The sequence below is a fragment of the Schistocerca nitens genome, chromosome 12, assembly GCF_023898315.1.
Source record: "Schistocerca nitens isolate TAMUIC-IGC-003100 chromosome 12, iqSchNite1.1, whole genome shotgun sequence".
Classification (NCBI taxonomy): Eukaryota; Metazoa; Arthropoda; class Insecta; order Orthoptera; family Acrididae; genus Schistocerca; species Schistocerca nitens.
The window spans coordinates 154,198,385-154,216,327 of record NC_064625.1 but is presented as its reverse complement, the minus strand read 5'-3'; the positions used below and the strand labels follow the sequence as shown (position 1 = coordinate 154,216,327).

General features: G+C 39.9%; 1 protein-coding gene across 2 annotated transcripts in view; it reads right to left on the bottom strand.

Moving 5' to 3' along the window:
* The window catches only part of LOC126215364 (ras-related protein Rab-11A), a 51,584-nt gene extending 45,460 nt beyond the window's left edge, over positions 1-6,124 (bottom strand). The window contains exons 1-2 of one of the 2 annotated variants that reach the window (XM_049942055.1): positions 5,849-6,124; positions 5,126-5,247 (exon numbers count right to left, since the gene is read on the bottom strand). In XM_049942055.1, coding sequence (XP_049798012.1) covers positions 5,126-5,247; positions 5,849-5,888 — 162 coding nt within the window. In that variant the 5' untranslated portion in view covers positions 5,889-6,124. The remainder of the gene's footprint in view (positions 1-5,125; positions 5,248-5,848) is intronic. The other variant, XM_049942056.1, reaches the window with a different exon arrangement.
* Positions 6,125-17,943: the final 11,819 nt, after the last annotated feature.

Sequence of the window (17,943 nt, the reverse complement as noted above, 5' to 3'; positions counted from 1 at the left end):
AGCCCTAACAAGGGATACAACTATTTTAACTAAAGCTAGAAATTTGGTACAGGTGATTCCACTCCAGTTCCACATCTACTCGAACCTGGTTTGAAGCTACATGCTAAGAAAGTTAACTGGAGCAGCAATTTCATGGAATTCTAAACAGCAACAAGCAGTAGCGTTAACAACAGAAGCCGAAAAGTGGTGTAAGGAGCTCCATACCTTCAATGATTACATGGTGAAATGTGTTTTAAACACAGTGAAAACCTAAATGTTTTCTGTGATAATAGAGGTGACACACCACTGTCTCAGTGGAGAGCATCACACTATTCCAAGATCAAACAGTGACATCTAGCTGATTGCAGGGCTGCTACCCCATCAATAGCCAATCAGAAAGCACTTTGTTGCACCTTCTGCTCCACACTGCACAGTAAAATCTCTACTTTGGCAGGTAGCACTACTACAGTCACTTGCAGATGTTACTTGCAGTTTGTAACCTGAACAATTGTGATCCATTTCATTGTGTGCTTTGTTTCTCAGTGAGCAAGTTTATTTTTGCTACAAAATGTCTTAAGCTTCTAGTGGAAGCATACATAAACATGTGGGTGCTAACCTGAAAGTTCAGCAATCTGCTCATGTTTTGTGCCACACTGTGTGTGGGTGTATTTTGAAAAGAAGAGAGAGAATGTTATGACTATTGCCAAATGGAGGCAGTTGAAAGAACTGCAGTGGCTTTGAAGATACTTAAAAACATTGCCATCAAAGTTTTCATGAAAAAGTATTGTGCAGAGCCTACAAACACCTAATGACGACTTGTGAGTAACAAACTTGGACACATCCCTACAAGGTACTGTTTGTTACCACATATATGGATATTACAAGTGGAAATAACATCCAACCACAAAAACCTGTTACTCTTCATTAGCCAGAATTGTTCAGTGGCAGCATGACAAATTTGTTAACACTTGCCAGAGCCCTCATTTCCTGCATAAAAAATTAATGAACAAAAATCAGAATAGAGAGAGGTGATCTAGCACACCAGTGTATTTTTAAAAAACAGATAAACTCCAGTCATTCTGTCAGAAAAGGTTGTACAGCTTATAGTATATGCGGAAATTTTGCTGTTCATGTGGGAAATGACAATTATCGTCTCACAAGATGGAACTTCATCTGGTTCCATTTGTAACTGTCTCCTCGTTGACAAATTGACGAGAAAAGCAAGAGACTAACACAAGAATGTTAACCACGATAGTTTTATGAAGCGGTTCAGGGTAACAAACAGCCGTCTGTCACTGCAACGGATAGTGCCCCACACCATTCAGTTATTAAAGATCTGAAAAAGGCAATGGAAAAAGCTGATGTCGTTGAATGGTTGAAACAATAAAGTTCAGAATGATTCATGTAAGGCAGAGCTCAGAAATAGTGAAAAATATAAGCCACAGGTTCAGCAGAATGTTGCAGGCTGAGATGGGTCAAGAACACGGCCTCAGGGTCGCAAGCTTCAACCATACCATTGTTGCTTCAACACCATTGAAATGGTTTGGGCTCAGATCAAGCATTATATGGCAACAAATGAAAAAAAGCTTCACTGAAATAAATAGGAAAAGCTTCACTGCAGAAGAAATTAAAGAACTGTTTGAGGAACCAATGGCACAAATGATGCCGGATACATGGAGTAATGATGAACACTGTATAGAAATTGATCTTTAAGAAACATGAAAGAAAGGGAATGTAGAACACAATATTGAAAACAATTACATCCTTCGGAAATTCCAGTGATACCTCCACGGACCAGAGCACAGATAAAGACACTGCCAAGGAAGAAAGAGACTTCATTTACGCTTTGCCATAAATCATCTTAATTTTTGTAAATCTCATCTCATTACTAAATAACAGTAGAAGTATGATGTACTACATGCACAGTGATTGGTAAGTAACTAAGCAGTTTATATTATTTTAATGTTTCGAAATACTTTATGTACAAGAACAATTTGGATCAATCTCAGTGTCCACTTCATTAGAAATATGGCAACTAATATGAATCATTTGTAAAAGACATTGCACTTCCTGCTGCTGTTATTGAGATATAGAAGAAACAGGAACAATACATGAGTATTGTGTTACGTGGCAAGGATATTATGAGTCTGCAAACGTAATCAATACTTCACATTAAAAGGCAGAATGAGGAGGTAATTCATACAGAGTCACAGTCATAATGCACAAACATACACCAGTGAACTGACATCGCCCCTTCCATGCTTAACTGCATTTCACTGACAATCACTTTGCAATTTTGACTGTGCATAACATGCATCAATATGAGGTAGCACTATACTCATGAGCTAATTAATAGAATAGAAAGGAGAACTGATAGAGGTACTCAAGGTACCCTCCACCACACACCGTCAGGTGGCTTGCGGAGTATGGATGTAGATGAATGCAGGGAAGTTAAGTGTCAAGTCTATCAATATTAATAAGCAGCAAGCTACCTTTTTCAATCAAGCCAAGCTGTGGGACTTTCAGTGTCTGCAAATACATACTCCACAAGCCACCGTAAGGTGCCGGGCATATGCACGGGGATGTTGGGAACTTTCTGCACAGACAACTTTTAAACATTTGTTGTCTTCGTCTCCGATCCCTACTTTAATCATCACAGAATAAACAGTTTCGTACTTGTGTTTCTGACAAAATGGCATATGAGAATTTAATTCTTTACCAAGTCTACTTTATAGTCTCCTAAAATGACTTTATAAGAGTTTATCTGGTAACACTATAGAGCCAAAATTAAAAGAATACTGAAGCTCCAAGTAGTCTTAATTGTCAATATACATCCACATATCAAGCAACTGCATTATGGAACCAAACCCCCACCAAACTGTGATTTCACTTGCATGTTTCTATTGTCAACATACCACAAGTTTGAACTTGACAACACTTAAGACAAAAACTGCACGATTCGTGTGGGATACTGTCCCCTTCGAATAGATCTGTAATGAGCCCAGGATCTACATTAGGCAGGAGGTGACAACATAGTCTCTTGCTGCTAAAACCCAAAATTGTTACTACAAAACAATATTTTTATTAATAAAGGAATCTGTATCAGTCTGAGGTCTACATTTAATTTCCTGGAAATACGGAAGTGTCAAATCCCACCCGTCTGCTTTGACCCATGACGTCACAAATATGGCGGAAACAAAAACAAACACACACACTTTCCACAAGAAGCCTAATGACACTAACGGGACAAGTGCGGGAAATGGGGTGTTTTGGGTGGGGGGCAAACTAAATATAAACAAATTTAGACACCTTGCGTAGCTACAACGTGTAAGTGAAGACAGCCATGCATGAATACCCACCCACCTCCCCAGGGGTCGTAACCCCTGCAACCCATAGAAGATAAAGATGCTTCAGTAGCTGATTACTGTTTTTTGTCTTTTTAAAAAAAAATCTCACGGGATAGAACGAACAGATCAGAAAGATAAATATAATAAACTAAAACAGAAATTGGAGGAAACAGATAACCAAAATAAGTAATAAGTGTTTTTAAATTTAAAAAAAATTCTCACGAGATAGAACAAACAGATCAGAAAAGTAAATAAAATAAGATAAAACAGAACTGGAGACAGCCACACTCAAACCAAACTCCGCGCCGTCATGACGTCACACACAACAACACCCTTACGTCACGGGTCAAAGCCGACGCGTGGGATCGGACGCTTCTGTCGACCCAATTTCCTTTTCATTATAAGTAATAAAATTCATTACAAATAAAAAGGCAGTAGGAGGTACTAATCTGTTTTGTAAGCATGCATAAACAGCAAACCTAATACATAAGCAGCATTTATCATATTTTTCTAGATTATCTAAAGCATGCAATAATTGTGTGCCTACTAAAAGGAAATGCAGAAAATACTGAACACTACACAACAGGTGCCCCACACATTTCGTTATCTGAATACAATCTTCTCACCTCACTTGAGGCTCTCAGGAGGAATAACTGTGTTAAAGACATTTAAAACTGTCCCAGACTTTGACAACCATAAAATATTCCTAAACAAACTAGAAATACAACTATGATAGCTATTGGCTGGTTCTAATCATACCAGTGAAGTAGGGTGCAAATGAGAGCTCCACTTCAGGCCTCAACACTAACATTGGTGTTCCTCACGGGACTTTTTTAGGACCAGCTCTGTTTACCAATAAATTTCAATGACATGGCATACACACAGAAAAAATTCTCTTTGCTGATAATGGCAACACTAAAGTCACCAATAAAACTCCACAGCTCCTTCCTGATAACGCAAATGAACTAACTGTCATGACTTTCCTACAGTACTCTCAAAAATTTCAGACTTTTTAAACACCACCATAGTCAAACAACTGCCATCCCCGCGAACATGCTCATATAGTCCAATGCCTGTGTATGTGACATATGGCTTCCCTTGTATTAAGCTGACATACAGCACTGTAAAACTACCCTAGGACATACTTATGAAAAATTTGGTAGGGGGGGTCAGACACAAAACTTAAGTTTAATCAGTAAGTTATTAGGGTGTAAGACAGTTTAATGTCAGCAAAGTATGCTCAGAGCACTAAGCAATTACTGTAAGTCACAAACAGTAGCACCTTATAAACAAGTTAATACACATTTAACCAACTGCTGGGATTGGTATCCGTAAATGGAAGGTTTAAAAGTATAATGTACTTGAGAACTTACTGACATGCCTTTGTAAATATTGTTTCTTCAAGTTAACACTTCTCTAATTAAATTCTGATTACAAATATAATAATGCTTGTCATTAGACATTACATTTGCTGCCCAGTGCAATTTACGTTTTTACTCTAATTGCATGAAAGTTCATTTTTGTGGATATTAAGAAACTCCTGGTAGGCCATATACTAAGCCTATGGGCAGAAGTGCATTTCATAACCCTATTGAGATGTGCAAGATTATGAACTAAAAAGGAGCTAAGAAGCTTTTGACTTTATACTGGCACACATGAACGTCAATTCAGAACTGAAGAATTGTTAGTAACTGGTTCGGGATTTATAATAAGGCAATTACTTCAATTAGCTCCTGATGAAAATTTCACTTGCATTTAAAATCTCTAATATCAGTGCTATATAACGATCCTAGTCTTACCTGGATGCTTCTCGTTGCAAACTCTACTCCTATTGTGGACTTCGACTCGAGATTAAATTCATTTCTAGTAAATCTGGAGAGGAGATTACTCTTTCCAACTCCCGAATCTCCAATGAGGACAACTGTAAGAGAGAAGGGTTACTCGTGAAAAATACTATGTCTCGTCTTCGATTCGTTCACTGCCTGAACAGAAAACTGAGAACAATAATATGCATATATTCGAAACTTCATTTTCTAATTGATGAATTCGGTATTCCGACAAATATGCAACTTTTAGCGCAGATTTATGGTTTTTAAACATTCATAATCATCTAATTGTAGTCTAATACAGTAAATAAATCGCTCGAAGATAACCTTCGAAGACTCTTCTGATATTCACTATCCCTGAATCATGCCACGTTAACGCATAGACCCCAAGACAAAATTCACTGCCGCAGCGAGCACCATAGCACGATCACTTTCAACGTAATTTCGTTAGTTGTTTAAAGCCAACGTCAGTACTTGTCACACAAATAACACAATCTGGCAACGTCAATCCATAAAACGATTGCCTACGACAATGACACTCCCGCACTGCACAAACGTCAAATCCTAGGTCAAAGGAGAAAAAAGTCTGCAGGAACGTAATTACAATTCGATATAATAGTTCCTAGACAGTATCAATTCAAGAACTTCCACGATTACTAACACACAAATTCTGAATCGTCTACCATTAATCTTTACCTTTGAACAAATAATCGTATTCATCGTCTCGGGTACCCATCTTACTGGAATTTGCACTCTATGTAGACTGGTAAAAATCAATAATATTCAAAGATAAGACACTCAGTATCACAGCAGTCTTGAACCCGTAGGCAAGAGGTGTCACGACACGGCGGCGCGGTATAGAATCTAATAAATTAACAGAAGAGTTGTGATTTGACGATGTAAAACGCCTGATTAGTCTGAACTAACAGGACAATATTGCAATATGGCTGCCACTCTTCTCCGCCCCTTCCATTGCGCATGTACATGACGTAATTCTGCGCCTTCTAAATATTTCGTGTGACGATGACAAGTTGACAACTAACCCAGAACATGACGCTTGCTTGTGAAAGAAAATTATTTTTATTGTTCAAAAGATATTTAAGGAAGAATAAAAAAAGTCTCTATATACTGTTCAATCAAAATTGATATGATAGCCGTTTAAAGAATGAATACTCGGCTGCATAACAGCTTTCCTAAACGCTAAAAACGGACGAGAACATTTTTGTGTTCTGTTCGGCTGCTAGTCTCATGACTCAAATGTTTCTACGTTTCGTATCAATGAATGTCAGAGGGTAACAATATTGTCTTCGGAATATACATATACCATGGCGCTCCTCTCCTCTATGGCTTCCTCACGTGTGACGACCAGATCATCAACATTTCCTATGCACTATACAGTAGTTCGCAGAGTATAGCTGTAATATAGATGTTATTGGCACATTTATTAAGATCCACAGCCACTCGACTGCAGAACAAAGGCATTGGCGTACTAACTCAATACAAGGTGACCAGAGTCCCTTATCCCATCATACTCAACCTGAAAGCAACGCCATCCCTAAAATCAAATTTACTTTACCCAGTCACTCTTGGACACACTCATGTCTTCAGACTGATTGGAAGTGATCACCTCACCATCAGTCTCATAATCACCTACACCACACCCAATAGACACTCCCCCCCCCCCCCCTCCGCCACCCCCCCCCCCCAAATATTTTCCTGAAAATAAAGGAAGTCTGCTCTCATACCAACTGGAACACCTACCAAGATTTCATACATACCCAAATTCAAGCGCCCCCCCCCCTCTACCCTGCAAAGCAAAGGTTGACATTTTGCTCACCACATTCTTCCTTCAAGGTATCATGCCTTGTTTCAGGCCACATCCACCATAATCTCTACTCACGTAATTTACCCCCACGAGGTCATAGTTCTCCTAAGAGAATCTTGTCAACTACTCTGATCCTTCTTCTCCTAATCGCAGAAAATTCCCCCATATCACTGGCAACTACAGCAACATAACTGTAATCTCCTTCACACAAACAAACACTCAGACTTTCAACAGAAAAGTACCACATAACATATCAAATTAACCATAAACTCAACAAAGTATTGAAAAGCTATCCACCATATCACTAACACAAATCCTTCACCACATTATCCTCTCCTCCACAACAACCCACTATTACCAAGCAACCTCTAAAAAGCTAACCTCTTTGCTTCATACCTTAAATATACCTGACAGTTCCCACTGATCCACACTTAAAGTATTTCAGGCCCCGTGTCAACATGTTTTCCGAAGTAATCATTCTGCCTCTTGGTCAAAGCTTGCAGTACTTTTGCATAACGTCACAACTCGAATTAAGCACACCAACTGCAGCACAAGACAGAACATGTCTCCAGAAAACACAATACCATCCACAGTCATGACTCCATTACATACCCCCAAGCATTGCTGTAAGATCCTATCTGATATGCCGGTTTCTATCTGGAGCTAAGGAAGACATCCAAAATACTCCTGTTTCTTAAATCTATCAAACCTCCCAGTGACCTAGAATGAAATTTTCACTCTACAGCGGAGAGTGCGCTGATATGAAACTTCCTGGCAGATTAAAACTGTGTGCCAGACTGAGACTCGAACTCGGGACCTTTACCTTTTGTGGGCAAGTGCTCTACCAACTGAGCTACCCAAGCACGACTCACACCCCGTCCTCAAAGTTTTAATTCCGCCAGTATCTCACCTCCTGTGAGGACGGGGCGTGAGTCTTGCTTGGGTAGCTCAGTTGGTAGAGCACTTGCCCGTGAAAGGGAAAGTCCCGAGTTCGAGTCTCGGTCTGGCACACAGTTTTAATCTGCCAAGAAGTTTCATATCAGCGCACACTCCGCTGTAGAGTGAAAATTTCATTCTAGAAACAACCCCCAGGCTGTGGCTAAGCCATGTCTCCGCAATATCCTTTCTTCCAGGAGTGCTAGTTCTGCAAGGTTTGCAGGAGAGCTTCTGTGATGTTTGTAAGGTAGGAGATGAGGTACTGGCGGAATTAAAGCTGTGAGGATGGGGCGTCAGTCGTGCTTGGGTAGCTCAGTTGGTAGAGCACTTGCCCGCAAAAGGTAAAGGTCCTGAGTTCGAGTCTCGGTCTGGCACACAGTTTTAATCTGCCAGGAAGTTTCCTCCCATTGAACTATCTTCCTATCAACCCCTTAGGTTCTTACTTACATCTTTAGCAACATCTTTGAATCTGAAGTCACAAGACTTACTCTGAGGATGGTCAGATGATACGTGGCCAAAATATCAGTGAAAGAAATTTTATTTGCACAGCTGCATGCATGAAATTTAATGGAGATTCGAGGCTGTTGCTAAAGATGGGAGTAAGAGCTTAATGGATTGATAGAAAGATAGTTCACTGGGAGGTTTGACAGATTTAAGAAACAGGAGTATTTTGGATGTCTTCATTATGCCGTGAAAAGATGAAAATGCATCCTTGAATCTGTTTTAAAACCAGCACTCCATATAATTAAGGAACACATCTACTCCCCATCACACAATATCTTTTTGTAACTGATCAAATACTGTTTTGACATCTTTGTTTTCCTTGACCTTAGAAATGTCCTTCAGTAGACATGACATCTTGGTCCCCTCTTCAAACTGTACACATATTCTCCTCCACTGAATTACACCCACTTTTTCGTTTCCTTTCTGACATGCTGCACCTGTTTTGTTACCATCAGCCACACACAATACTGTATCTTTTAACCATCTCCAGTAGTGTCCCAAAGATCAGTCCAATCTTCTCTCCTCTATCTACTCTACACAGTTAAGAGATCCCTCCATTTGCTGCAGTATGCTGATGACAGCACCTTCCTTGTCAAGCGCCCAACCATACAAGCTTGTCAATGGTCCTTCCCGACCCATTTCAATTGCTTTATTTCCCCGTGTAATCCCTGGCACCTCATAATTAATTCTAACAAAATCAGGCAATAATTATAGGAAGTACTCCCCACCACTTCTTGTGTCCAACTTTCACTCATCATCCATAACCATGCCATATTTAGTAATAAAAAACTGACTTATTGTCACTTTACTATTCTACTCAGCATACTTAGCAAAAGTTCAGTATCACTAGGCCTTTGGTGCAACAATGACCAAAGGAACACATCACAGTTCTGTGTTCCCCGCAGGAATTAAGTTCACACAGTGAATGACTGGCATGAAACAGAATCCAAAATACAGTAAGATCATTGTAAATGTACAAGATCAGCCCAGAGCAAATAATAAAAGAACAGAACAAAAACATACAAGAAGAAGTAGTCAAACACTTCAATTAGTGTGGTCCAAAGGCTTCAAGAGATAACAGCAAGTAGCTGTATGTGGCTACAACATGTATTTAAGCACAGAACTCTGCAAAAAAAATAGTATGCCTACAAAACCTGAGCCATCCTCAACTTTGTCAGTACAGCCGGAATCACTGAACCCCCAAAATCTTACCACTCCTTGCAAGTGCTAGAATACCATGAACTCAGTCTCATAGTCCACACCCATCTTCCCTGCCCTACACATATCCTACACCAGCTTATAAAATTCCCCCTCTCATACTCCTCGGACATCTTCAAATGTCCTATACAGTGAGAAAACTCAAAGCAAACACTAATTGTCTCTTCAATACTCTACAATTATGGGTGGCTGCTATATTCATACCAAACAGCCCACCCTCCATCCATCTCCCCACTCTCTATATCCTTTCCCAAGGCAACTCTAAAGGCTATTTCTGCTTGATCCAGAAGTCTACCCTAACATACACCTATTCGACCCAACTCGCGCTATTCGTCCACAAGACTCAGAGGGTCATAGACACGGGTTCCCAGGTAGATGCCATGTTTCTTGACTTCCGCAAGGCGTTCGATACAGTTCCCCACAGTCGTTTAATGAACAAAGTAAGAGCATATGGACTATCAGACCAATTATGTGATTGGATTGAAGAGTTCCTAGATAATAGAACGCAGCATGTCATTCTCAATGGAGAGAAGTCTTCCGAAGTAAGAGTGATTTCAGGTGTGCCACAGGGGAGTGTCGTAGGACCGTTGCTATTCACAATATACATAAATGACCTTGTGGATGACATCGGAAATTCACTGAGGCTTTTTGCGGATGATGCTGTGGTATATCGAGAGGTTGTAACAATTGAAAATTGTACTGAAATGCAGGAGGATCTGCAGCGAATTGACGCATGGTGCAGGGAATGGCAATTGAATCTCAATGTAGAGAAGTGTAATGTGCTGCGAATACATAGAAAGAAAGATCACTTATCATTTAGCTACAATATTGCAGGTCAGCAACTGGAAGCAGTTAATTCCATAAATTATCTGGGAGTACGCATTAGGAGTGATTTAAAATGGAATGATCATATAAAGTTGATCGTCGGTAGGGCAGATGCCAGACTGAGATTCATTGGAAGAATCCTAAGGAAATGCAATCCGAAAACAAAGGAAGTAGGTTACAGTACACTTGCTCGCCCACTGCTTGAATACTGCTCAGCAGTGTGGGATCCATGTCAGATGGGGTTGATAGAAGAGATAGAGAAGATCCATCGGAGGGCAGCGCGCTTCGTTACAGGATCATTTGGTAATCGCGAAAGCGTTGCGGAGATGATAGATAAACTCCAGTGGAAGACTTTGCAGGAGTGATGCTCAGTATCTCGGGCTTTTGTTGAAGTTTCGAGAACATACCTTCACCGAGGAGTCAAGGAGTATATTGCTCCCTCCTACGCATATCTCGCGAAGAGACCATGAGGATAAAATCAGAGAGATTAGAGCCCACACAGAGGCATACCAACAATCCTTCTTTCCACGAACAATACAAGACTGGAATAGAAGGGAGAACCGATAGAGGTACTCAAGGTACCCTCCGCCACACACCGTCAAGTGGCTTGCAGAGTATGGATGTAGATGAAGATGTACATGCAAATTCTGCAACCACCATGATCTGCATGACAGAGGCTTGGCCCCATGGTACTATGTATTAGGGTTTCTTCCCATTCATATAGTGCAGGAAAAAGGAGTACTTAAATGCTACTGTGCAGATAGCAATTTCTCTAATATTGTACTGACAATCCCTGTGGAGAGCAATATGTAGGAGGTAATAGCACAATCCTAGATTTCTTACATACTACTGATCCTTGAAACTTTGTAAATAGGCTTTTGCAGGATAGCTAGATCTTTTTTTTTAAGGATTTCCATGACATTTTCTTATCGGTCAAGCCAACCTCCTGTGTGGTGGTGGTGGTTTTTTTTTTTTTTAAAAAAAAAGGGATTTCCATGACATTCTCTCATCGGTCAAGCCAACCTGTCATCATCCACGCTGCACTTCATAAGTGTTTTGTAAGCAATCTCCTTTGTAGATTGACTGCATTTTCCCAATATCCTACATATGAATTCAAATGTACCACTCATTTCACATATGACTGAGCCTATGCGATCATTCCATTTCATATTGCCACAAATTGTTACAGCCAAGTATCTGTATGAGTCAACTAAGTTGTTTTTTGAGGCACTGATATTATAGTCACAGGAAACTGAGATTTGCATTTTGAAAAGTGCAAAACTTTTTATATTTCTGAATATTTAAAGCAAGCTGCCAGTCTCTGGACAATTTTGAATCCTTTTAAACATCTGAATGAATATTTGGGCAATTTTTTTGGTTAGTAATTAATTATAGATAACTGCCTCATCATCAAAAAGTCTGAGGTTGCTATTGATATCGACAGCCAGTGCATTAACTCACAATATGAATAGCAAGTGTACCAACACATTTGTCTGAGGCACACTTGTGGTTACTTCTACATCCATCAATGAATCTCTATCCAGGATAACTTACTGCATCCTCTCAACAAAGAAATACTGAACTCAGGCACACATTTCATTTGATACACCATATGATCGAACTTTTGTCAGTAAGCTTTGGTACCACACTCAGTCAAATGCTTTTCAGAACCAAGAAACTCTGCATCAACATGACTGCTCTGACCTGTAACCTTCAGGATGTCATGTGAGAAAAGTCCAAGTTAAGTCTTGCATGACTGGTGTTTTTAGAATCTGTGCTGACTGGCCTGGAGGAAGTTGTTCTGTTTGGCGTAATCTATATTATCTCCTTAGATCAAAGCTCCAAAACTTCTTCAAGCCTCCTGACCCATCTCTGCCACTTCCTGTGCCAGCCATCATTGTACACTGCCTTCCCATCCTGATATCGTCCTCCCACATCTCAATATAGCAACCCATTTATCTGTATTCTTCTACTGCCCCTCAGCTCACCATCTTTCCATTTACTGGAAACTGACTGTGAGGAATTTGTTAAATGCATCATTGTCATTATCATCATCAGGGTCATCATCAACCTAGAACCAGATACACCATTGCTGACTGTGTTTTATAGTAACTCATAAGGAAATATTGTTTTTAATGTTTTTAATCCCATCATTTCAATATTCTTAACTGTAAAAACCTATTTCATATATATATTTTAACATTATTTTGTTGAAGAGCAGCAATGTGGTTGCTGCCAGCTTACACCCTCTCATATGGGGGGGAAGGAAACAATTAACAACAACAATGACAACAACCAAATAATTCTCTTCTCTTCCATGCAATGTTTGGACTTCTTTAACTCGCAGGTAGCAAATTGTTATGGATTATTTTTCTTTATTCACACACATAAATGTGAAAATCTCTTGTTGTCACAGTAATTTACAGAGATTTATCACATCATCTTCTCCTGCTGTGGACAGATCCTTTTTGCCATAGTCAAATTGCACAAATACCAACATATCCATAAGGAGACAGCACCTAATATATTTGCTTAAATGACAAGGGCTACTGTCCACACATTACATGGTTAGGTGGACAATGCAGTGAACAATAACATGTCAGACATATGCATGACCACTCCGTATCTTCAGTGGACTATCTACATCACTGACTAATAAGGCAGCAGTGCCATTGCTGCCATACTTTCTGATACGTTCCACACCCATGAGAATCATCTTATTTTTTGGGTCTATGGAAAATTGAATCTAATCTAATCTAATCTAAACAACAACTGCAGCAGTAGGTTAAGTCATTACCAATAATACCTACAGATTCACGACAATCAGTCGAAACTGCAGATATTCCACCACACCACCTATCGGTAAACCTTCTCTCATCACAGTCATCCAGCAGCTTCTTCTCCACACCCAACCTATAATAACTCCTCACAAAATAAGCAGCATCTCTAAGCAAGTAAGTGAATAAAAAGAATTATCTAGTGCAACTGGACCACAAAAGTACACAGAAACTGTTACAAAACTAGTCAATAACAGTCATTCCCCCTCCTTTTTGTTAAAAGGTGCAACCCAATATATGTAAATCTCCAGATGACCCTCAGTCATTTAAAAAAATATCTCACGCAAAGATTTCATTATAACAAAGCCTCAAATACACAACTCCCACAATTTCATTCATCACACATTTTAAAGTCCTAGCAAAATATAAATAATTTAGGAGCAAAGGTGACAACTCATTGAATAGTGGAGACATTGAGTCATTAACAGACACCTAAAAAAAGAATGAAAAATAAGAATGAAAGTTTTAGAGCATTTAAACTGTAACACTACTCAGCAGACCTCCACCAAACTAACCAGATCTCTCCTCCTTCTCCCCTCCCCCACTTTCTCTGACCACTCACCCTGCATTAGCCACTAATATAATTGATTTACATGATCCAAATGAAGAAATTAAAAGTTATTTGAAATAATAATGGATCTACCTACCTAAAAAGGATTTTCGGCATCACCTAACACCACTGAAAATTTTAATGAATAGTGGACCATAATAAATCCACAGTTGGACCCTTACAGAGTCATTACAGCAACCCCATAAGCATATTCATGTCAGTGATGCCCTTAATATAATTTCCATCTGACTGGAGAAGTAAACACCCACCCACCCTTGTTACAGAGAACATCCTCAACGCAAAAAATTTCCCAAACACATATATTGGCCAACCTGCAACACCTGCAGGAAAGCAAAAGCTACCTAACATAAATGCAAATCAAAACTGCCCCCCAAATTTGAAGTCATTACCCATACACATACAATCCACTCCATGGTAATGACTCAATCTGGCCTTCAGATTCAGATTCAGATTCTTTATTAGTCATTCAGCATTGTTACATGCAATAGACTGCAATAGACACACAGCTCAAAGTATCATCTGTTTCACCACCCCAATCCTCCAGAATACCTACTCACATGAAAGGCTCACATCCTACAATAGATATCTACATATACATATATACTCTGCAAACCACCATGAGGTGCATGTCAGAGGGTACACCCCATTGTACCAGTTATTCTGTTTTCTTCCTGTTCCATTCACATTTGAAGTGCAGGAAGAATGATTGTTTGAATGCCTATGTGCATGCAGTTATTATTCTAATCTTGTCCTCATGATCCCTATGTAAGCAATACATATGGGGGTGTCATATATTCCTAGAATAATTATTTAAAGCTGCTTCTTGAAACTGTTAATAGATAGTAAAAGGATATATTATTAGCTGCTGCTTCCATCTTGCAGTAGGGTTTGATTTGGGGGTATTAATGCTAGCCAATATTCATGTTCATATTAAATTATTATTTAAATTGAATAGTATATATACAGCTGACAGTGTTCGGTGTAAAATTACATATATGCTCAGTACGAGCGAGTGCTGAAAAGTAATACCTCCGAATTGTTTTTGGGCACCTTCTGGCAGGTAAATACTTCCAAAATAACTGTAAACTTTCTCAGTATACATTTGCAAATTTACAATTATTTTGAAAGTACTACATTATTGAGTAATAACGAGTTTGGCTTTCAATCTCAGCTCTCAATAACAAGAGCAGTAGACTGTCTCCTCAGTAATATATGTGAAGGATTTGCGAACAAGAAACTCACTTCTGCAACGCTGTTAGACTTAAGTAAAGCCTCTGATTCTGTCAGACAATACATGATAAATAAGCTAGAGCTTTATGGTATGATATTGCAGTGGCTGTGTTGTCCAGAGGTATGGTGCAGTGATGGTTGGTTGGTTTGTGAGATTCGAGGGACCAGACTGCGATGGTCATCGGTCCCACGGTGCAGTGATGAACAGACCTTGTAGCAAGCATATCTGTTATGAAATACATGAAATGTATTGGCAGTTGAGAATATGGACAGCAATCAGTTGTATAATGGAATGACGACAGTGAAAATTTGTGTTGGACCAGGATTCTAACCTGAATTTCCCATTTATTGATAGCAGTCAGCTTACCATTAGGGGATCATATTTATCTGCCAGTACCAGCCAAGAGACTTTCAATTAAAATGTCTCCCCTGTATGGGAACATATAAGTGAAAAAGGAAACTATAGACCAACATTTATCCAAACAAGCTAAGAAAGTAGAACAGGAATTCCAAGAATTCCTAACGGAATTCCAGGAATTCCTAACAGAGAAGGAATGCCAGATCTTGTAACAAATAGAGAGTAAAGTAAAGACTGCTTTGCAGCAAGTAACTTACAGAGTGCTTGAAGCGTGTCAACTCGCAGGTGAAAAAACAGCTACAAATCTCCAATGCCACTGTGGTGCGATCTCCAAGAGGTTCAAAATCCCTAGACAAGACTGGAGTAGCAAGAAGGACCTGGAAAAATGGGAAGTTTTCTTAGGAGCAAGAAAGGAAGTGGCTCGAACAATAAGATGGACCAGAAGACAAAAAATGAAGCAGGAACTGGATGAGATTGAGACCAACTTCAGGAAAAACAACAGCAGACACTTTTTTGGGAAATTCAAAAAGAGTCCAATAGGATACAAGGGTAGAGAACTGCTTATAAGAGATAAGAAAGGGGAGCTGGCAGTTAGTGCGAAGGAGAACTGTCGGATTTTTGCAGAGTACTTCCATGACCTGCTGAACTGTGAACCACCTGAAGACAAGCTGCAACTAGGGACTGACACAGAAGAGAGAGAACCTCGCCCTCCAACCAGAGATGAAGTCGCACATGCCATAGCAATCTAAAGACTAATAAGGCAACTGGAGAAGATGGTATAGCAGTCGAGATGATAAAGTGGGGAGGCAATAAAGCAATACACAACATGACCAACATAATCCACCCGATCTGGAGAACAAAGACGTTGTGAGAAGGATGGAAGAATGCAATTGTAATACCAATACATAAGAAAGGGGGCAAGAGTGATGAATACAACTACAGAGGAATATCGCTACTAGAGGTTGGATACAAGGTGCTGTCAAAACTATTGCTCAAGAGAGTAGAAGAACAGGTAGAAAGTACAGTTGGTAATTCAGAAAGGGAAGAGGTTGTACGAGTATAGAACAGATATTTATCCTGAAGCAACTAATCGAACATAGGACTTTAAAAAACAAAAAGTCAGTAATAACCTTCTTGGACTTCACAAAGGCATATGACTCCATCGACAGACAGACTCTTGTTAGGATCCTGAAGAACAGAAGCCTGGATGGAACTACACAAGACCTCATAAAAGAAATTGTGACAGACACAAAAGCAAGGGTGAGATTCAGAGGAGCACTGTCAGAAGAATTTGAGATCAAGACTGGTGTTAAACAGGGAGATGGATTGTCACCATTGTTGTTCAATATAGCACTGGACGAAGTGATCAAGCAGTGGACAGCAATAAATGAGGAAATGGGAATGCCAAAGACCCATGTGGGGGACAAAAAGGACAACAGGAATCAAGTGGACTGCCTAGCCTTTGCAGACAACATAGCAACAGTAAGTGGGACAGAAGGAGATGCAAAGACTCAACTCGACAACTTAAGTAAGGTAGCCAGAAAGGTGGGACTGAGGAGACAAGACATTAAATACCAATGCAGACTGAGAAACACCAGAAAGCACTGTGCAAATGGTGGACAAATTTAAATACCTAGGAGGATTTATAACAGGAAGGAACAGGAGCAAGGAGGGATTAACAGAGAGGATAAAGAAGATGAGGTCAGCCTTCTGTATGACAAGAGAAATATACAATAAAAAGAACATATCCACAGAGGCAAAGATAAGCCACTACAAGGCAACAGTGAGGAATGCAGCATTATAGCTGCTGAGATGATGATACTAGGAAGAAATGGGGCAGAACCACTGGAGAAAAATACTGAGAAAAATACTAGAACCCAAAAGAGGTGGAGAGAGGTAGATGCAAAGAACTAGGGTAGAGTTGTACCAAAACATGAGAACAATATATGGGGAAATCAGACTCAAAAGGGCAAGGTTTGCTGGACATGTAGTTAGGATGAGTATGGACAGAATGACGAATAGAGTGTAGGGAACAATAGGGAGGACAAGGTGAAAGACAGGAACCGAGTGGGTTGTTGAACTTCGGAAGGACTGGTTGGAATTGGGGATCAAGGTCGAGGGAAAGGAAAATTGGAGGAACAAATATACACCGACCAATATGCCGGAGATCAATGACAAAGAAGAATACAGGAAAAGATTAGTGTCACCAGTGAAGCCGATAGGAGAAAAGGACACCGAAGATCTCGGAAGAAGAGCGGGAGAGAAGAAGAGAAAGGATGAAAAGGTTCTGGGAGAAGAAGAGGAAAATGCAGTCCACAAAGGGGCTACCCGTGGTCCTACAGAGGCCGCAATGCAAGAAGAAGAAGTTCAAGTTGTAGATACATGGTTGATGGCATATGGAACTTTGGGGCTGGCCATGAGTTGTGCTCAGATAGCCTAATGGGGGTAAGGGGCCACTTGCAACAAGCGGGAAATTTGGGTTTGAGT